General features: G+C 31.0%; 1 protein-coding gene across 1 annotated transcript; it reads right to left on the reverse strand.

Moving 5' to 3' along the window:
- Nucleotides 1-1267: 1267 nt before the first annotated feature.
- On the reverse strand, nucleotides 1268-22114 carry LOTGIDRAFT_219687 (hypothetical protein; the record flags this gene model as incomplete). Its single annotated transcript, XM_009063110.1, has 42 exons — nucleotides 1268-2196; nucleotides 2465-2580; nucleotides 2808-3030; nucleotides 3205-3327; nucleotides 3605-3807; nucleotides 4042-4110; nucleotides 4557-4703; nucleotides 4845-4961; nucleotides 6240-6383; nucleotides 6673-6831; nucleotides 7213-7326; nucleotides 7990-8067; nucleotides 8414-8524; nucleotides 8824-8982; nucleotides 9279-9363; nucleotides 9597-9725; nucleotides 9958-10026; nucleotides 10618-10774; nucleotides 11004-11132; nucleotides 11321-11474; nucleotides 11786-11944; nucleotides 12114-12198; nucleotides 12429-12568; nucleotides 12839-12977; nucleotides 13309-13477; nucleotides 14342-14464; nucleotides 14657-14746; nucleotides 14903-14957; nucleotides 15291-15371; nucleotides 15517-15596; nucleotides 16577-16655; nucleotides 17038-17166; nucleotides 17586-17735; nucleotides 17921-18036; nucleotides 18412-18520; nucleotides 18793-18906; nucleotides 19113-19258; nucleotides 19469-19553; nucleotides 20035-20149; nucleotides 20455-20585; nucleotides 20792-20930; nucleotides 21951-22114. The coding sequence occupies 42 exons, from the start codon at nucleotides 22112-22114 to the stop codon at nucleotides 2037-2039; spliced, it is 5244 nt and encodes a 1747-aa protein (XP_009061358.1). The 3' UTR covers nucleotides 1268-2036.
- Between the last annotated feature and the right edge of the window lie 911 nt (nucleotides 22115-23025).

Below are 23025 nucleotides of genomic sequence, written 5' to 3' on the forward strand. Positions count from 1 at the left end.
TGTCGTCACACCCTCCTTGATGTAGATGGCGGAAAGTGTATTAGGACATACTCGAGCGTCCTGTAGCCAACCCTTACAGGAAGAGTCATTCGTGTGAAACCTGCTGGAGACCAAACACAAGAGCCTTTAGTCGAAGGGTCCGACTTCGCCAAGCCGGAAGAAAGCAAGAGTTCTAGCCAGACGATCAACCAGCAAAACTGCAAATAGATATTGTGGCGTTTACTTTATTTTGGGATAGAAGTCGCGAGAGTTGCTTGGCTGCTCCATCATGACAAGACACCACTAAAGGGCCGCTAACTTGACAGCTCGAATCGACGGCCACTCAAAAAGGCGGCCAAATTGTCTTCAAGACACTGACATCAAACAGTTCCTGATCGAAAATAGCCGTAGAACCTCCTTACTCGTGTGTTACCCTCTTCCTCAAGCTTAATGGGATCCGTTTTGAAGACTAAGAACCCAGGAGTTTATGCGGGTGTTGCAGAATGGGATAGGGCATTTATATTTAGGTCCCGTATTCTCGAAACAATCTTAGCGCTGGGATGTACTAAGTTTTTAATTTCAAACACTATTTCTTGGATATCCAAGCGCAAAGATCGTTTCGAGAATACGTGCCCAGTTTGATTATTTCTAATGCGAAAACTTATAGTTTGTAATAAATTTGATGTGATTCCAGTATTCTATTCTAACACACCTTGTATTTTTTCCCCATACAAAAAACTATTTGTCATACTTACATTTCATTTATAAATCACATCAATACATATTATAAAAATAAGGTAGCTTAGGTTTCTAGGATCCTTTCAATCAGCTGATATCTATGGATCATGATGATTGATATTCCAAATAACAATTGTATATATTTAAAATATGATGCAGAGTTGACAAACCCAGTTTATGGGATGTAAAGTTGACAAACCTAGTTCAAATCTTCTTTATTTTGCTAACATTGCTTGTCACTGTTCTTAATACATTTGAGCTTAAATTCATTATAGTTTTATGACTTGGACTCAAAAGCGTAAATTTTAAGGAACTCCAGAAGATCATAAACTGAAAAGACCTGTACTCATGTATCCAAGGTTTAAAAGGCATGTTTCCTCTGTTATTACTGGAAGATAACAGAGCAAAGCACAATAGTTAAGAGTAGTTGCATAACTTTTCCCTGCTGGATCATTATTCCAGATAGCTATCCAGTTGTAGACTGGCAAAAGTAATATCAGAGTGAAATGGACACAGAATATACGTTCTGCAGATCAAAAAACATATTTTTATAATGTTTTATTTATAATAATATACAAATACATAAATAAACACATAAAGGTAACACAGCTGATGCTGTTATATTTGAATACTGCAATATGTAAAATTCAAGTAAGTTTGTTATAAAACATTGGTGTATTCTTGAAAGAAAGAATTCATCAGAATAATGCTTCTTGTGGGAATTATAAAAACATGTATTAGGAAGCAGAATAAAAAGAATGCTGAAATTTCAGGAAAGCTATATCATAAATAATTTTAAGATTAACTATATTATATACAATTATCAATATTTATACAAAATATCACAGATAAAAATATATAGAGCTACAATCCTCGATGAGAGAGAGCAAGAACTGCTGTTAAATTATCAAATACCTCTTTCCCCTAAAAACATTTACATAAGCCTGAAACGTAGTTTACTTTGGTATCACATTTTGTATAGTAGTCATTATCGCATAAATCAAAAAAGTTTTGAAAAAGGGAATATATGACATGCTAATTAATTCAACAAAAATATTTGTAAAGTGAAACTATAATGCTTTCTTATATTCTGAAGGTTATAGCTGCAGGTGTTTCATGCAATATATATGATATATATATATTTGTTAACTCTTTTTTTGACACCAAAAGTTCTAGTTTGAACCTACTATTGCAAACTTATTGATTTACATTTTCAAAATTCACCTTGATTACCTTCTATCAATATCTTATAAAAGATTCATACCTAGTGAGTTAAACTTAGATTTAGCACACAAAAATAATATAAAAATAAATTAAACCTAATGTTTTGATTTATTAGTAGATAATGCAGGACGTTTTGGTAAAGCAATATATCTAGGACGAGCTGTAATGTTAAATTCTTGAGCTAAAGCCTCTGACATAATGTTGAATATTGAGTTTTCTAGAACTGACTCCATTATATTACTAACTGCTGGATTTCTGAAAAATAGAGAGAAAAAATTAAGTGACAGGCCAGATTCTGATGAATAGTTTGAAACAATGCAAGATAACCTAACAAACCTAGGCATTCTGAAAAGATTTAAATTCAAATGTTTACATTTCTATTTATAAGCATTTTGACATTTTCCTGTGATACATTCTTCTAACGTATCTGCATTATAAAATAGAATTGAAATTGGGTTAAAGATGTAAACAAGTTAAATATGTTGTGAAGATCAAGAGTTACATATAAAAATAGCTGACTAACTTTTTAAGTTTTTGTTTTCTAGTTTCATCATGTTGATCCTGTTGGAGAGGTTCAGTAGTAGGAGTTAAAACAGGATCAGGTGAATTGAAATTAGTTCCACGACTTGATGCTGATCTCTGAGAAAATAAAAAATCATTCAATGGTGAAGCAAGACAAAATAATAAATATTTTTACTTACCTAAAAACTTCAGTATTTGATATATTAAATATATATATATATATGTTCTTTATATTAATATCAGTACAGGTAGTAATCCATATTTCATGAACTACATTTAGAAACAACTCATTAGTCATTACACATAATACATTATAATGCATGTCTTAAAAGTCTAAAGCTTACCTGATCAGAAACAGTTTGTGACTCTTGAGATGGTGTTTGTTCTCTTGATAGTTCTTCTGCCTCTATATCTTCTACATGAATATCTGGACTCCTGTGTTTATGGATATTGCCAGTTGATGGTGGTGCTGATTTTGGTCGATCCCCAACCTGACAGAAATAAGGTACTGGTTCCTTGATGACCTTTTTAGCAGCATCAACAAAGTAATTGTCCTCCAGCAAACCTCTGCAAATAGAAATTTGTAAATGTGTTAAGACACCATTGTGATGGGAAAATTTAAAGGAAGTGTTTTAACAGAAATAAGTAATTGTATCAGCACTCTGTGACTTGGTTTATAAACACTATATGGCTTTCATATCATCCAAATTAGTCAGACAGTTGATGTTAAAATGAACAAACCTCAAGATATTACACAGAACACCTGATATCACCCCAGCTTCACCTTGATTACACTGAATATTCTCCACAATCTCAGTAGATAGTTGATTAGATTCTCTTGAGACTGGTTTCTCTCCCATAGCTCTGTAATAACAAGTCTCATGATTATCATCTGAATAAATCAAATCTTTCTAAAAGAATCACATTAAACACAGAAATCAAGATTTTAAAGAAGTTAATAAATGTTATAAGCTTTTTTAGGTTTTCTCAATCTAGGCGTAGATGATGGAATTTTGTCCATTGAAAATAAAAAACATTGATATGTGTTCAGGATTTCGTTAGCTGCATGAAATAGAAGTGAATGTTTTAGTTTAAATTTAGATAATTAAAAGTATTGATCAAGCTTTTTTTTTCTGCTCACCTGTCAATATGGAAATGTTGATATTCATCAGGGAAATTACTCTGAAAATCTTTAATACCATGAGTTCTGGATGTTACACCAAGATGAAGTAAGAAAGGAGTTGGGGCTACTGGTTTTAAGTTCATAGTCTTTTCTTTCTTTTTTCTTTTCTTTTCTAACCTATTTAATTCATCAGCTGATTTTCTTTGAATTGGAGGCAATGTCTATAAGAAAAAGACAACATTTAAAATGTTTCATGTTCCTGTACACTCAATGCTGTTTCCATCTTAGCATCAAGCAATTAACTTCAGTTCTATTGAAAAAACTTAGAATGTGTGAAAAATCCATAACAGTGACTTACAAAAACACCAAATATTCTGCTGGACATTTTGGAATTCAAAGTCTGACAGATACAGCCAAATCAGACAAGGATGTGGTTAAAAGAATTAAGTGGTTACCTTATATCTGGACAGTTCTCCTTCTGGTGTTTTACTGCCATTTCTACCTTCTCTCTCACCTCCAATAGGCTAGCATAGAACAAAAAATAAAGATTAATATCATATTGCTGTGGAACCCTTTTTACTACCTGACAAGAGTGGTGTACTTGTCACAAAAGGAAATGAGATTGTTTCTGCACCTTTATCAGTCTATTTGTCCATCATTTGTTGAATTCCACAACAATCATTAATAAAAACGTCTCAAACCCCAAAACCTAACTAGACCCTGAGAACCTACTACTCCTCAAATGCTGAACTGTTGTGTTCAGGAATCGCTACACTAATAACACTTTAGTTTTGACTGCAGGATTTGGCGAGACGTAGTCTAGTTAGCGTTGACAACTATCAAATTTATGTCAAGATGACAAAAGCTCCAAGCTGTTCCTTCATTGTGAAGTTTTAGATGGAATGGTGGACAAGTTTACTCTAATACCTGACAGTAGAACGTTGTTTAATGATGTATTATGTTAACTTACACTGGACATATCAGGAGAGTCTTGTAAACGTTTATCAGCATCCAAATCATTTTCTGTAATAGTAAATTCATGTTTCTCACGTTCTTTCTGTTTCTCCCATTCCAATAATTTTTTTCTGTACTTCTTCATTTCATGTTCATCTGTTATCTGTAATAAAATCATCTCAAATAATGCAATTATTGAACATAGGGCTGTAAAAACTTGTTTGATATAAAATAAATGTTCACTCAATCTCGCCTCAATTTAGCATAGAATTGAGTTGAATACAATATCAGGAATATTACCCACCTCACAAACTAAGTCAAGATCATAAAACGATGGAGTTGTGGAAGCAATAAAGCTAACTCTACACATTTGACTTTCACCTGCTTCTAAACATCCTCTTAATGGGAATATGGACACATACTGAAATATAGATAATTAATAGTTATATAGTCACATACTGAAATATAGATAATTAATGGTTATACAGACACATACTGAAATAGAGATAATGAATGGTAATATAGACACATACTGGAATAGAGATAATTTATGGTAATATAGACACATACTTAAATATAGATAATTAATGGTAATATAGACACATACTGAAATATAGATAATTAATAGTTATATAGTCACATACTGAAATGTAGATAATTAATGGCTATAAAGTCACATACTGAAATATAGATAATTAATGGTAATACAGACATATACTGAAATATAGACAATTAATGGTAATATAAACACATACTGAAATAGAGATAATTAATGGTAATATAGACACATACTGAAATAGAGATAATTAATGGTTATATAGTCACATACTGAAATATAGATAATTAATAGTTATATAGTCACATACTGAAATATAGATAATTAATGGCTATAAAGTCACATACTGAAATATAGATAATTAATGGTAATATGGACACATACTGAAATAGAGATAATTAATGGTAATATAAACACATACTGAAATAGAGATAATTAATGGTAATATAGACACATACTGAAATAGAGATAATTAATGGTTATATAGCCACATACTGAAATATAGATAATTAATAGTTATATAGTCACATACTGAAATATAGATAATTAATGGCTATAAAGTCACATACTGAAATATAGATAATTAATGGTAATATGGACACATACTGAAATAGAGATAATTAATGGTAATATGGACACATACTGAAATATAGATAATTAATGGTTATATAGTCACATACTGAAATATAGATAATTAATGGTAATATAGACACATACTGAAATAGAGATAATTAATGGTAATATAGACACATACTGAAATAGAGATAATTAATGGTAATATGGACACATACTGAAATAGAGATAATTAATGGTAATATAGACACATACTGAAATATAGATAATTAATGGTTATACAGACACATACTGAAATAGAGATAATTAATGGTAATATAGACACATACTGAAATATAGATAATTAATGGTTATACAGACACATACTGAAATAGAGATAATTAATGGTAATATAGACACATACTGAAATATAGATAATTAATGGTTATACAGACACATACTGAAATATAGATAATTAATGGTAATATAGACACATACTGAAATATAGATAATTAATGGTTATACAGACACATACTGAAATATAGATAATTTAATGGTAATAAAGACACATATAGACATAGAGATAATTACCTGGGTATCTTTAGGACTTGTTACATGCCATTCAAACGATATGGTCTTCTCCTTGGATTTATTCATCACAAAAACTATTCTCCTGGACCGACTAAATAGTGGGGCATTGGCAAATGTTATTCTTTCTTGAGACAAATATGCCAGCTGGAATACAGAAATATCAAGATCATACGTCATTTTCAAAAGATAGCAATTTACCTGCGAATGTTATATGCTTGTTTATTTTCTTGTCTTTTATTAGATATTTAAGGTATGTACCTGTATAAATTACATTTTTGGGGTTTTGTAGTGAAATTAAAACTGAAATGTCATGGCTGGGTCCATTTTGTGAAAAGGAAAGAAACAATGACGTTTCTCAAGGATCATTCCAAGTATTCAATATCCTTTTAACTAGCTGGCTCGATTCTTCGACTAAGATTTCACTGCTGCTCACCTGTCCTGGAATTGGTACACTCTGTACGCTTGGTACACCACTAAGGTCTTGTTGATTAGTTAAAGGTGTGCTATCCCCCATGACCCTTTTATCATACCCCACACCAGTGAATGTTACTATATTGGTTTCACCGCCTTGAATTCGAATTGGCACATCCACCTTTAATGTATAAAAATCTTTAAGTGACATTTAGGGGTAGAGATCAAATCAAATAACAGAACACAATATTATGGAATAGGAGTATTATACCATAAAATTGGAATATCCACCTTTAATGTATCATGTTAATATTGAAATATTGAAACCTATTTATGATAGTGATCTTGAATAAGGTAATGTTTTAAACCTATACATCCTGCAGACTGGCTGACAATTTACTAACCTTTTTTCATGATATGAATTTAGATGAATGTGATTTAATTTCTAAATTTAGATTTTATGAACATGTACATCTTATGAATGTTTAAGTTATAATTTATTATAAACTGTGACTTATTAGAGATAAAATATTATATTAATCTATTATAACTATCTACATACCATATATGTCTTAGCTTCAAGTGGTGAAAATCTCCATTCTACAGCGACACATTTACCAGGTAATATTTCACCAATTGGATCCAAACATTCAAATATTGGCTGGTCAAAATTCTCCTACAGGAGATAAGCAAAGTTATGGCTTAAACATTGTTTGTGTTTCAACCATGCAATTAATTCACTCAAGAAACATTACCGGCATTTTAAGTTATGTGCTATTGAAAAGTTGCAAATGAAGCGTGCAGAATTATATAAAACTATTGAAAAGGTTGTGCGACTTTGTTGACAAAGCTCAGAAAAAATAACTTATGACATTCAAATCATACTTGATCCTTGGACTACGGCTGGGTAAAATGATCAAAATAATTGATTATCATCACTAGGAATTCAATTCGATTATCTTTTTATCAAATTTCTTAATCAATTATATGTTACATTTGTCCACTGTAATCGTTTACAAGTAGTAATCTATTCTACATAGGTTCCCTTTAACCCATAACATACCCACAATAAACTATAATATTAGATCAAAGCAAGAATATACTTCTATGAAGCAAAACTTACTCATGAAATTACGAATTCCAGCATGTTTTTAATTCAGTATTTACAGGGTTTCTCAATTGGATCATTTTGATTATTAATCGATTATTGATAGGTAGCCTGCTGTGGATAATTGATCTCAATTTGGAAGTCGATACCCAGCCCTAACTAGAATAGTCATTCAAAATATTTTTAAGTAAAAGATTGAAGATTTCTCTATAGTATAGGTAAAGGGCCTACCTGTTGTAAAAGATCTAAACTAGCTAAATCAAGCTCATATCTGACAGACTGAGCTCCACCATTATATAATTCATAGATCTAAATATAAAACATATAAGTATTATTAGAAATGAAGGGTGTTATTTTTTAAGTGTTCTGTACAGTGTGCTATGGAACAACTTTGAAGCTTTGAAAGCATTTCTAACCTTCACTCGGAAATAGATAGTCAATATATAATCAGTTGAAATGGGGACCTCCAGATAACAATGCAAGCATCTCATTTCCTTCCATCTATCTACAACTAAGTTTGGAAGGTAAAAACACCTAAATTTTGGTATATGAACTCATCTGAACATATGCTCAATGTAGGATATTGATTAATATCAATAATATGAAGGAGAGTCAATAATATGATAATAATAATATGAGGGGGTACACTATTTACCTGTATGGGACTAGTTTTCTCTCCCACTGGAACTGGTGTAAACATATGTTTGTTGGAGGAGAAATGAATATAATTTCTGTCTGCTTCTACTGTTACACCAATAAAGTTTAACTGAAAATAATCATATAAATTAAGTTCAACTCAGACACAGCATTTCATGTGTTCTAGGATTCTCAATATGATCTCTGTAATTTTTCTTTGCTGTTACCTATAGTTCTATATTTTTATAAGCTTATTATATTTAATATTACTGCAAGTTCACATATTTTGCACAGATATGGACAGCAAACTTTTTTCAGTTTTATAGTTTTATGTTTAAAAAGCAACTCAATAAATTTGAAATTGCTGATCTACTTTATGGATTGAATTGACATTTTGGTTATTTTCTTTTTTTCAATAAGCTTACATACCAATATTTCTCGACCATGAGCTAACTTCAACAATACCGGTAATCTATCTGTTCCAGCCATTGTATGTTGATAGGTGAAGGTCACAGTTTGACATTCTCCAGGCTGCAGACGACCTTTTTTAGGTTCAATAGCAAACAGTCTATTGTCCATAACCTTCATCTGTAAAAAAAAAAAAACACATTCCATTGTTTTCATATTATTTTTAATACATTGTAGATTGAAGGTAATGCCACAAATAGATAAAGACCAAATTGATCAATTATCTCAGAATTCCATGAATTCATTAAGAAAAATTCTTGTTTATTTACAATGAATTGAAAAAACAATGGCATATGTTACTAAATTTTATAATTTACTAAAAGTTCCTAATTATTATTCTAACAAATTGGGCTCTTCTGTGAACATTACTTTGACACCTAGACCAAACAAAGGACTAAAACAAACTAATAAAATACCTCATGTAGTTCATCTTGATCATATTCTCCTGTTTCTGACCAATATTCTAACTCTAATTGTAAATCAGATGGAAATAAAAATGCCCTGAAAATACAAAGGATGGATTACTCTTCACTGTATTCTATCATTTAGGTCTGATAAATACATTTTGAAATCCATCTAGGTATGGTGTTAGTAACTGCTTTTCAGCCAGAATATAGAATAACAAAGTGCTTGGGTATTACTCTCGATAAAAACAGAAATGTTTTTATCTTATCTTTGAAGGGTTAAAATTGAAAGAATTGCTATATCTTAAATAAAAGATTAGGAGAACCTACCAATCTGATGCTACTGTTCCTGTATTTTCAAACATTAAATTCACTATACATGGTTCACTATCTAATGGAGCAGAACTAAAATTAAAATCCATGATAGCTCGGGTATATACTGGTGGTCTTCTGTTATGACTGAAATAAAATAAGAAAGTGGATCATACCCACTTCTGATGAAATGAAAAACTTTCTCATTTGATATTCAGTTCATATACCATACATTCTTAGTTTAATGAAAATAGATTGTGGGTGTATAAAAAATTGTGAGAATACTTATCAACATGATATCAAGTTAAAGAAACTTAGATGATAAACTAAATAAACAACCTGTGGTCAGGATAATATTTTGTGTTGGAGAAATAATTACCTGTGTCTAGTAGCCATACTGAACATTAATTCAGGAGCAGAAGGATCAGAATCTAAACAAGCATTCAACCTGTAAAATAAATGACAAATAACAATGAAAAACACCAATATAGTTTTATATATACATAACTGTTTGCAGTGATATGTGGTCCTACTAGACACCAGTGCACAAATTCATATCTTGTACTCATGTATATAATAATTTTTTTGTGTTCATTTGGATTTTGTAATTCAAAACTATAACAAGAGAACAGTATCTCTGAGAGAAGACTGAAACATATGTCTCTATTCCGGCCTCTGATAGCTATTTTAAGAGATGTGAGCTGGTGTAGAGACAGAAAAAATAGGCCTGTTAAATTGGGTACATTCTGCATCTCTGCAGGTTTTAAACCTATTTAGATGCCCAGGTATATTTCGAAAGATGAATATTTTTGTAGTTCAGTCGTATCATCATTTGGCCAACATTTTTTTAGAGTCATTGTAAAAGTAATTTAATATTATGTTAGAAAAAACGCTTCTCTGGAGGTGTGGAAAATCCCCATTTATCAGGACCTTTTTCTTCTTACTCTACTCCAGCCGACAACTGTCAAAATATCCATCAGAGGCTGGAATAGAGGCAGATGTTTCGGACAACACTGAGAGTTGTATAACATTTACATACGTATCTAAGGAGAAAAGGTTCCATAGCTGTTTTTTACTTATATTTACAGCACTACCATAACATCTAGCATCTGAAACAACTATAGTAGGGAATACACCAGTTGTCAATACATGACATAAATGTTTTGGTTCTTTAGGCACAATATCCGAATTTTCTCCTAAAATATATGAAATATCAACATAAATTATCTTTCTTTAAATGAATTCAAAGTGTTTTGAAAAGATATGCATTTAAAATGCACCAATTAATCAATTATGTCTTACTAACTCCACTTCTGCCATTGGCTTTGTCTAGTTGCCACACCTTTCAATAGAGTAAATATATCTATTCATATAACTTATTTATTTGGTATATCTATTAGTAATGCTAAATGCTAAGATACAAACCTTTAGGTGTTAACAGTTGATAAGATACTGTATATTGATATTCTTTGCGTTGTAATGTTCTTACAGTAGCTAATATTGTATGTTTAGATCTGGCTGGTATAACTCCTTCAGTTTCATCCAATTCTAAACCTAACATAGAAAAAATACAGTGCACAATGAGGTAAACTCTGTTCGACCATTGAATCAATTCCCTGTCTATGTATAATGGTGATATTTTATCATTGTTATGTTCAGATGTCTGATATTGCTCCACACCAAAGGCAGATGCTAGATATACCCTTAAAAATTATAAACTGATATAAAATTGATGTAATTACCTAATTTCTCTGATCTATTATTAAGTGTATCAAAGGCTTGATTTACCAGTAATTTATAATGTAAACTACATTGACTATTATTAGAGAGTATTATACGTTGAGATGCTGAGCTACCAACAACTATATCACCTAAATCATAATGATTCTGATTGGACTGAAAGGGAAAATATATGTAAGATTTAAATTTGAAAAGTAAAGGTAGAAGTATCGACATTCACACATACAGTAATTAACTATATGATGATATCATTGGTAATAACTTGAAATGAGAATGTAATAACTCCAAGGAAGTAACAACAATATAAATGGCTGTAGTAAGCTTACAGTTCTGTTGTATTCTTGGAGACCTGTACATGATTTGAAAGAGTTAAGTATAACTAGAATTGACCTCTATAAGCTGTATATCAGTCAGCTCTTCAACATCTTTTAAGCTAAATCATAATCAATGATTAAAAATATCTTTACCTTAAGATCACCAAGATCTCCCTCACCAATAGCTCGAACAGTAAACGCCTTCTTCTTACCACCAGATGAGTTATCTTTTAAACCTTGTCCCCATACTAACAATGTTGGTTTCATCACTGATTTTTCTTCAGAAGATGGAATAAATGACCACTTCTGACTCTGAAATGTAACAATTTAAATGATGAAAAATTAATACCTTATTTATTCAGAGATATGTGACTTCCTTTTCAACACATTAACTACTTAAAACAGGAGCATGTTTTTATTATAAATAACACTCATGAGTCATGACTTGAGAGAAGTCTTAAAGGAAAATATTGATATTTACCTGGTATTCGTTAGGTTGTATTATACCTGAATCTGGATGTACCTTTAACAATTTACTGTCAGCATGGTTTAATTTCCATTCATATCTACAAACAGGAATTAATAGTATAATATAATATAATGATTTTCCACAGAACAGAATGGACAAGATCTACAACACATTGATCACATTTAAGAATAAGAGGTTTTATCATAAGAGACAGAATATTGGTCTATCAGATTAGTGTTTAAATTAAGCTGAGGACTTTTCTTTTAAATTGACTAGAAAATGAACATTCTACACGAGAGCATTTCAAAATTCAAATTAAAACATTACCTGAGAGGTATTCTGGAGATATTTTTCATACCATAATATTTACTAGAGGCTGTACCAATACAAGTAGGTTTAAAGTACATCACACCCTGGGAATCTAATACTACTTCAGCTGATTCAGCAGATCCATGTAGTTTTAATATCTAAAAAAAATTAATTTTGTAACATTTTTATATAATTGAAAGAGCTCAAGATTAAATTGTAAAATATATAAAACTTATTGTTTTCTCTCAATCTCAATTCTGCTAGTTCAGATATTTCATGACAATCAGTAAGCATACATGAAAATCTACAAACAACATATTGAAGACCAAAATCAAAGTAAGCATTTTTAATATCCATGCCATGAGAATATCTGTTCATCCTCCCACCTTTTCAACTGTTTGAAGACAACTAAAATCAATTTGACAGACCTGGTTGTATTTTTCATTATCATTCAGTTTTAACAGAAAATTCTGTTGATAGATTTTTGCTTCTCTTGGTGTGGCTTTAATAGTCAATATCTGATATTTCCCTTTCACTAAACCATTCATTGGTTTCATAGTAAAGATGCTGAAAATAGGCATTACAAATTAACAGAATTGAAAGTATACAATATTATAAAAACCTAGCAATGGTAACAAATTTGTCTAAATTCCATAAATCTGATTATTCATGACTAAAATTAATATCTCATACCTCAGATTTGTCATAGCACAATCTTGCTAAATACATGGTAATTTAGTTATCAATAGTGAATATCTATCAGCCCTTGATGTACATACACATGTCACTAATAATACTTTAATAATATCTGATATTTCTAGACATATTGGTAATTAAAAAGATTGCCAAGCAACATTAAAGAGGTATAAGTAAATAATAATAATTCAATAGAACTAACCTATCTGTATCAGACTGTGTATTGAGTAATATAGGTGTTGTACCAGTATTAGTCAGTAAAACAGTTCTATATGTTGATTCATTAACATTAACAGCATCAAAAACAACACTGGTATTGTCTAGAGTATATCTTGGCCAGAATGTCTCATGATGGGGCATGAATGTTTGAGCTGCAACAGAAATGATATCACAAAACTATGACGCAAGATGGACAATGTCAACCTACAAGAAAAGGATATAAAACAATGTCATCTTAACAGAACAAGCTAATGTAAGGCAACAAGGTGGACAATGTCACCTTACCAGAACAAGTTAATGTAAGGCAACGAGGTGGATAATGTCAACTTATCAGAACAAGTTTATGTAAAAGACACAGTCAACTTACCAGAACAAGCTAATGCAAGACACAAAGGTGGACAATGTCAACTTACCAGAACATGTTTATGTAAAAGACACTGTCAACTTAACAGAACAAGTTAATGTAAGACACGAATGTAAAAGACACTGTCAACTTACCAGAACAAGTTAATGTAAGACACCAAGGTGGACAATGTCAACTTACCAGAACAAGTCAATGTAAGACACACTGTCAACTTACCAGAACAAGTTAATGTAAGACACACTGTCAACTTACCAGAACAAGTTAATGTAAGACACACTGTCAACTTAACAGAACAAGTTAACATAAGACACACTGTCAACTTACCAGAACAAGTTAATGTAAGGCAACAAGGTGGACAATGTCAACTTACCAGAACAAGTTAATGTAAGACACACTGTCAACTTACCAGAACAAGTTAATGTAAGACACACTGTCAACTTACCAGAACAAGTTAATGTAAGGCAACAAGGTGGACAATGTCAACTTACCAGAACAAGTTAATGTAAGACACACTGTCAACTTACCAGAACAAGTTAATGTAAGACACACTGTCAACTTACCAGAACAAGTTAATGTAAGGCAACAAGGTGGACAATGTCAACTTACCAGAACAAGTTAATGTAAGACACCAAGGTGGACAATGTCAACTTACCAGAACAAGTTAATGTAAGACACCAAGGTGGACAATGTGTATTATCTTCCACCAATCTGTAATCTCTTAAACTTTTGTAATAAACATAACATTCCAATTCACTTCCGTAGAATTGATTTGGTGCTGTCTGAAATTGATAAAATATTTCTCACTATAATAAGAAAAAGAGATAAATCGCCAAACTTTACAACAAAGCACAAGAAACAAAAATATGCTTTTTACGCTTTAAATGGTTTAAAATTCTTGTGTCAACTCATCAAATGCATAAAGTTAAAATTTTATAATTCAAAATTAATTCAAAACTATGACTTCTACTTACGGGTTTGAAGGATATTCTAAATGAACAACTTTTTAAAGGTGGGATATCCAATGTGTTTGGAAATACTGAAAATTCTTTATTGGTGTCTAAATAAAACATATATAACATAATTAAGTCTCTTCATTTCCAAGAGTTAAATCTTTGATATTGATAGATTGTGATTTTGAAGGTAATTTTATTTTCAATATGTTTCCTTAATTGTAATAACATTAAATCTAAAATACAAGAGACATAAACAATACCTGTAATCCATTGAACAGTAACTTTTCCTCTTGTATGATTGATTAGATTGACAACCTATTGAATAGTTATTAACATCGGTTTTAATGTGTTTTTATATTATCTCTACAGAACAACATATATCACACATGCTCAGAGCCTAAAATCGCTCTGATGCTAATTAACATGAATAAGTTGTAATGAAAATATAATAATTAGACAAACAACAAACTAACGTAAATATTGAACTTTAAATATAATGTAGTATCATAAAGAGTAAAAATATGTAATGTATGGGGAATAAAGAATTAATGATTGAACATTACATCAATCAAACACTATTCAATATTACATTTTCTCTTTACACAATTATTGCTAAACATTGTTAAAGTAACAAAGAAATGTTCTAACCTTGTCTTCCACTGTTCTTAAACTCTGACAGTTACCAAAATCAGCTACATTTATATCACAACTAACATGTGGTGTAGTTACCTAGAACATGAAACCACATGGGCTTTAAGTACTTGGCTAAAACATTAACTCTCAATTGCACAATGAATAAAACTGTGTTTCACAAATAAATTAAGTTTAAAATTCCAGGTCTTATATTCTTATATACAGGGAAAGTACTCACCACTAGGTCTGAATGGAATCCATCATTAAAATATACATCCATTGGACGAGGCTCAGTCATTTTATTTGTGTTTGATACATTTACTGTTTCAGTCTGCAAGTAAAGAAAAAAAACACAAAATAATGCTAAATGACAATTCTATTCTTTCAATTTCCACGTCTAAAATGAAAATTAATGTCCAATATGGCATGTTAAACATGAAAATCTCTGTATAGCGATCAGATATTTTACTTCTACAATTGTATACCAAATGTAATCCAATAACAACAGAGTAAACTTGTTAAATATTTCTGATAGTTTCTCTTTTTTCCATTTCACATGAGCAAATATAGAATATATATTTCATTAAGTGCATTACAAATTCATATACATGTGCTTTGTGGACATATAGAGGAAGATATATTATTAGTCATAGCTTATAGAATTTAACAGTTTGTTTATGTATAATGTATATCATAATATTGTATTGTATATTACATGTAGAGCATATACATGATATACATTAACCTTTGACATCACAAATGTACTAAGGTCAAGGTCAAATGTTATCCATTATCATAATATGATGATTGTACTATACATGAAGATGTAGCACCAAAGAAAGAAATAAAGAATGTAATATATAATATAGCCAATTAGCCTAACAGTTTTTGTTCTAACTACCGTGTTATTATCAGCTAGTTGTATTCTTATTACTGGTTTCTAAATTTTAAAAATATAAATGTTATAAAGCTGTATCTAGCATTCAAATTTCCACATTGACATCTCAATTGCTACCATATTTCCTTAAAAAATTATGACTATGCCTAGGTTATGCTAGCTAATACAAAGGTCATTCTCAGAAATATCACAACAAAAAGTAACACAGTAAAACAATTCACAGAACTTAAAACAGTTGATAAATAGACATCTTGACATCAGTTGAATAAACATGTACAATATTTTTCTGGAAACAAATCTGTGAACTTGAAAATACAGGTCTCAAATTTTCAATTTCCTCAAAGCGTTATAAAAGCCATGTAAAATGGCAATATACCACAGATGAGTTTTCTTCAAATATAACTTACATTTTTTTCATTCTTTTGAATGAAACCATTTTCATCTGTTTCCAATTTCCCTTCTGTTATCATATCATTTAATTGCTGTAATATAACATAAAAAACATCAGGCCATACATCAAGTGAGATTTCTCAGTATTTTGATTAGTGAATTTTATATGGAGTTGAAGAAGTTGCCACAATGGGAAACTTCCACTTGCAAGGGCAAATAACATTAATTAACATACATCACCTACGTGTTCTACAGGTTACATTCTGCAAGTTTGAAACAAAGTTGTCAACAAAATAAAACAAACCAATGTATTTATTCAGTTGATGTGTAGTAATAACCCAGCTGTGTAATAAACTATGCGTGAGAACTCATATGAAAACATTGAACAGCTTTTTCTTCTGTGGACCTGGTTAATAATGATTAATGTGCAATAAAAACAATAGACATCTATAAACTAAAAAAACATCAACATACCTCAGGAGGGTAGAAAGAAAAGCCTTTCTCTGCATTTATTTTAAATCGATGTAAATGTTTAGCTAATAATACAGCAGGTTTCACTGTTTCTGAATGACAGGTTCCTAGTAAATCTAAATACAGTGGACCCTGAAATTCAATTAAAAAGACATTATTAATATCATTCTCTGAGAATTAAAAGCTATAGTATTAATATATGTATCATTGTATTAATGAGTCATAGGTTCTAATCTTGGTCAGTAGTTGAAAGTCTGACTATTCCAGTTGACTCTAAAATAGATGAGTATAGATAATCTTGGAAAGATCAATGCCTGAGGTTTGGCCACAGACTAGCTGGTAGACAGAATCAGTGACAACCTAATTTGATCTCCGTATCAAAAAATATGAAAAATAGTTGTCTCACTATTTCAGTTGACTAAAATGGGAAGAGATATAACTTAAAGATCTATGCCATGATGTTTGGGCGAGAACAAGCCAGTAGACAGGATCCTTGACAATCTTTGTTATCTGGGTAAAAAGTGGTTGTTTCTGTCTTTATTATCACTTACCTGATTGTGAACCATACAAGTTATTTTTCTATGATAATTTATAGGGTATGGTGGAGTAAATTTTAATATAATTGTATCTTTAGAGTTTGGTTTCAATATACCAGAAACTTTATCAAATTTAAATACACTCTCTTCACATTCAATCATAAACTAAAATAACAATTATTCAAATTTACATAAAACATTCTTCAAAGGATTTTTTTGTCGATTTACATTAAAGGCAGAAAGGAATTGTGTACGAGGCATTGCAATGAAAATCAAGCTCAATCTTATCTTATCCCAATTCTCGTTAAACAACCATGAATATCCATAAACATACTATAGATATTACATACTTGATATACTGCTTCAACATCAGAACTATTTATAACTTCAACACTTTTAGTAGCTGTTTGTCCAACATCAATCTGCATAAAATTAACAGCTTTAAAACTTAACTGAACTGTTGGACCTGTAATAAGAATATAAATATCTATGTATGAGTATCAGATAATCTCTTTTACTTCATCAGTTTCACTTTCAAACTACATGTATTATCAATATCAATTGTTGGCACGAAAAGAATCTGATCTTACACTATATAAAAGTTCTAACTTAAACCATCATATAGATATTTAGTTACAATATACTTTAAGAAATCAGAAAGGTAAGTAGTGTCAATATTCTTCACAATTGATGAAAAAGATTGGCAATATTAGTGTAGCCTGTCCTTCAATACATATTTCTAAAGTTAGATCTTAGCTACTTGCAAATCAAACATCTAATCTAATCTGTTTGTTATTAAAATCCTGCAAATGAAAGTATAATATTAGTCATGATTCCTTACCTTTTGATTTTCCAAAACACTTAACCACACTTTTACTAATATTATCTATAGCAGATACTGTAAAATAGTCAATACTGGACCCATCAACTAAACTTGGCGTAAAACTCATCTAAATATACAACAAATTAACAACTTAAACACTCTAAACATATAGATTTTTTATACAAACAAATTTAGCAAATAAATATAAGCTATGTGGACTCTCCAAAAAGGATAGTGAATTAACAAATTCTGAATTCTCCTTATATTTCTAAAAGAATTGTTAGTGTTGCAAATCTTTCTGTAAGTGAGAGATGCAACAATCTGCAGTTCAAAATACATTTAGATTTTAGAGTTCAAATGACATATCTTTCTAAAATTTTATTATGTGAAATAACTTACAGGTATTCTCATAGCTGTCATTGGTGGTACAATACCCATCTTCATAGGACACTTAAATACTGTATCAATAGTATTAGATAGAGTAGGATGATCAACTTGAAATGGTACTCTAACCTATATAATATTAACATCCATTCATATTCATTATCAACATGGCCAGCAAATCATTGTCTTTTTTTTTACTTCAAACAACACATACAGTTTCATTCCAAGAGAAAGCTGATAATTGAGATGATGATGAGGGGTAATTTTAACTATTCACTAAATACAAGATGAAATCAGAGCTCAAGTAAGAAGGAGAGGCAGGAGTGATAACTTACAGGAGAGAGGTTGTGTAGTTCCATCCATTTCTGTACAGTAGATCCAATTCCCACAGTACCAAAATTAATCACTGATTCTAAATTGTCACTTTTAATACAATCAGCAGGTTTACCAGAGGCAGAAATTAATATGTGGGGATATTTTCCTGAAGAAAATTACATAGAAAAATAAATTCAATAATCTTATCAAAACTGTTGTCTCTTTATTGCAAGACAATTAAAAGGATAATTAAGAAGAGTTACAGAAAAATTGTAAAATTTTAGCTCAGCCAAGATCAGACCATCATACATGACCTTGACACATCAAGGAGTATTTCACCAAAACAGTTTTGGACTAGTGTACTACTACGACTTACCAATTCCATGTACAATAACTGTTACATCTTTACTATAGTTATTACCATATTTACAGATAGCATTCCCTTTATATACTATAGCCATCTACAATAAACAATATTCATATTCTATAGTTTTATGAATGGTGTACAGATCAGTAAGACACTGTGTCATCCTTTATCCAAATGGCTGTTATCTTGTTGTTCCAAAAGACTTACTTCATTTTAATATAAACTTTTCAATTATAGCCCATACTTTATCAACAACCAATATATCATCATCATTGTTATCATTACGTCCCATTGTTACATGCCTGTATATATTTATGCTTTGCCTCTATGTTACTTCATTTGTTATATTTGATACTCTTGATAACGACCAGTGGAATCTTGTTGAAACATTTAACAAATAAAGTGATTGTTATCTATAAAGACTTATATTCAATTGTGGTAATTATACTATATCTAAATTGAGAGATCAATGATCTTGATCCATAATGATCCTATTAGTGTAGTATTGGGAAAATTGACTTTGATGAGTTTAAACCTCTCTAGGCTAATTTCAATTCTCATTTTATGTGTCTTACCTCTGGTCTAAAAGTAGCTTTAAATTTAGCTTTAGATCTGTACTTTAATAATATTTCAGATGGCTCTATGGTAAAAGGTGATCTTAATTCCCATTTTAAATGTGTGTCTGTGTCCCTACAATACATAAAATTTGTTGTAATTCGTATATAAAACATTTTCAGTTTTGTTGATAAATATTATAAGAAGGAAAGGTGATTTTCACCCTTATAAAACTCAATTTCATTTCATTCAAGATAATTACCCTCCACAATCATTTTAGATGATCACCTTTTTTTCCTAACTGAGTCAATTAACTCATCTTCTTTATGTAAATTTGGTTAATCTAACAGTCAAAATCTAATACTGGTACATACAATCATGTAAACTGTTTTATTCACATATTGTTATTAGAAATTGAGTATTGGTACAAGCTAACTCACCCTGTATTGGATACTTCAAACATCAACTCTACATAATCTTTTACAGCACACATTTCAAAATCTAGGTTTTCTGGTACTCTTATTTTAACTTGTGGTAATTCTGCCTTAATTGGCACTTCAAACTCTCCTTCCTATAATATATCAAATATTATTGAAATTACACGAACATCCCATATTCTGCTCCTAATTGGTAGGATCTGATTGAAACCACCAATGTGGGGATTTCGCCAAGTGTTACCATACTCCTTGTATATTGAAAATAGAATCTGGCTCTTTCATATCTTAAAAGCAAGAAGCACTGAAAATATGCACCAAAATGAAACCATTAAAAACAAACCTGGGTTTTGAATCTAATCTTATCTTCGTAAACATTTTTCTCCAATGGTCTAAATGTGACTGGAAGAGTAAAACTTGTACCAGCTGATAATACTATGGGTTTAGGATAGAGTGTAGAGAAAAAACGACTACTTGGCACACTGAAAATAATAATCAAAAAAAAATGTTATTCTGACTATTACCATAAAATAATAGTGTTGAAACAGTAAGTGAATTTTACGAACCGGGTAATCATCAGCAATAACCGTTTGTTACCCGGTTAATCCTGGTTAATTACTAAAGATTATAAAAGGAGTCAAAAACTCGGTAACGATAACTCACTGTTAACTAAACTAGAGTAAGTGTAAATGAGTACCCAGGAAGATTTTGGCTAGTTCCCCGCGAATTGTCGGTACAAATCGACAGATACCAAACAAAAGCTTCAATGTAAGATTACGAGCGGGCCTGATAGGGTTCAGACGGACTGGCGCCATTGTCACTCATTGCTACAGTCTCTAACAGATCAAAGGTTTTTACCAGTTGTGGGGTTAGTGTAATGAGTGTATCTCATTGAAGTCGCCGCGAATCAGTGTACTGATTCCACAACTAGTATAAAACTATTGTCTCAATGAATCCGTACTCATGGATATTAATAAGCTTGTAGCTGATTGACAGGCAAGAAGAAACAAACAGTCAATTAGAGCTAGATTTACTGAAAAGTAATACGATCTTTATAACTGTTTTATTCTAAGCAACTCGTACCCGATTGAAATAATAAAATAATAACAAAACTTATTAAAACACTAGAACATGCCTAAAAAAAACTGTGTTACATTTCCGCAATACATTAAAAAAAAAACAAGATGCAACGAACAGTGGCGCGTGCCGAACGTCTGATAATGATTACAGTGCTCCAGTGCTTATTTGTTTAACCTAATTAACATAACGGTGCACACGGCGACTGTCGACAAACTAAGACCACTGTGACACGATTAACTGATAAACCGTTTCAACACTATAAAATAATAAAAAAAATATTGTTTTATGACGTCACAATTTCCATATCTGGCAAAAACTATTATTTCAAATTACCATTTCATGAATGGAAATATCATTTGTTTGTTACTAGAAAGCAAAACTTGCCATTGCTTAGGCATGAATGAAACAGAACATAGACTTACTTGTATTTCAATTTCTGAGTTTTAACTTTGACATTTTTCAGTATAATGTTTTTAGTGTATTCTTGTCCTGGTTCCCATCCCTGCCATACCACCCCATCAACTACCTCAATACCGTTAAAATTCTGTTTTTTACTAGACTGGTGTAAAGCTGCTAATGAAGGCATAGTGAATGGTGCTGTTTATCTACTTTGTGTGCTCAACTAAAAACAGAAAAAAACTTTGTATTATGATTTAGGCATGTTCTTTAGCTACTACTCAACAGTAGTCAAAAGATCTCTCTATCTCATAACAATTCCTAGTAGTATCAAATTGAAAATCTAAGGCTAAGTAAGGGCCGCGATATCTTGGCTTTCTACTAAAAACGATCAGATTCAAAGTTCTATTTCCAGGCACTGAAATCTGTAACTGAAGGTAGTAACAAGATATTTTTTTTGCTGATTTCTGTGCGTACATTAATGTCATATTTCCTACGTAACAAGTGTCACATATTGCAGAATAACGGTAAGCATAAACAGAAAAATTATTCAAAGGTGTATAAATTTACCCGAAAACGGACATAACTTCACAAAACAACGTTAAAACAATAATCTTCTTCAGATTCGTTCAATGGCGGCCATGTTGTAAACAAACATGGCCAACTTAGCAACATATCAGAGTTACTTCCCCTTCACCACCAACGATACTATCAATCGAAACAGTCTCAAAAATAGTTCAGATTATGACTCTGATAGAATAAGTGTAATTCAAACAGCTATGATACTTTACTACAGGCTATGAGGTGGCTGCTACTGATGTAGTCCGACCATAGAGCTATAGAAAAATAATAAGTCTATGAGTCTGTCTGATTTTTCTCTACATTTCTTGGAAGGTATGTTGCAATGCTTGTTAATTGTTCATTAGCTGATATAAAATGTATAAATGTTGTCATAAACAGCAAAGAGTATTTTGGTTTGCTTTGATGTGAACCGACGAATAAGGTAAACCATACCACGGTTTAGAGGGAATGTCAGTCTTGGCTTCTCAAACAGAGTTACGTTCTTAGTCAATCCTTGGAGTCCATCTAATGGAATTAAAC

This window comes from Lottia gigantea (genome assembly GCF_000327385.1).
Source record: "Lottia gigantea unplaced genomic scaffold LOTGIsca_55, whole genome shotgun sequence".
Taxonomy (NCBI): domain Eukaryota; kingdom Metazoa; phylum Mollusca; class Gastropoda; family Lottiidae; genus Lottia; species Lottia gigantea.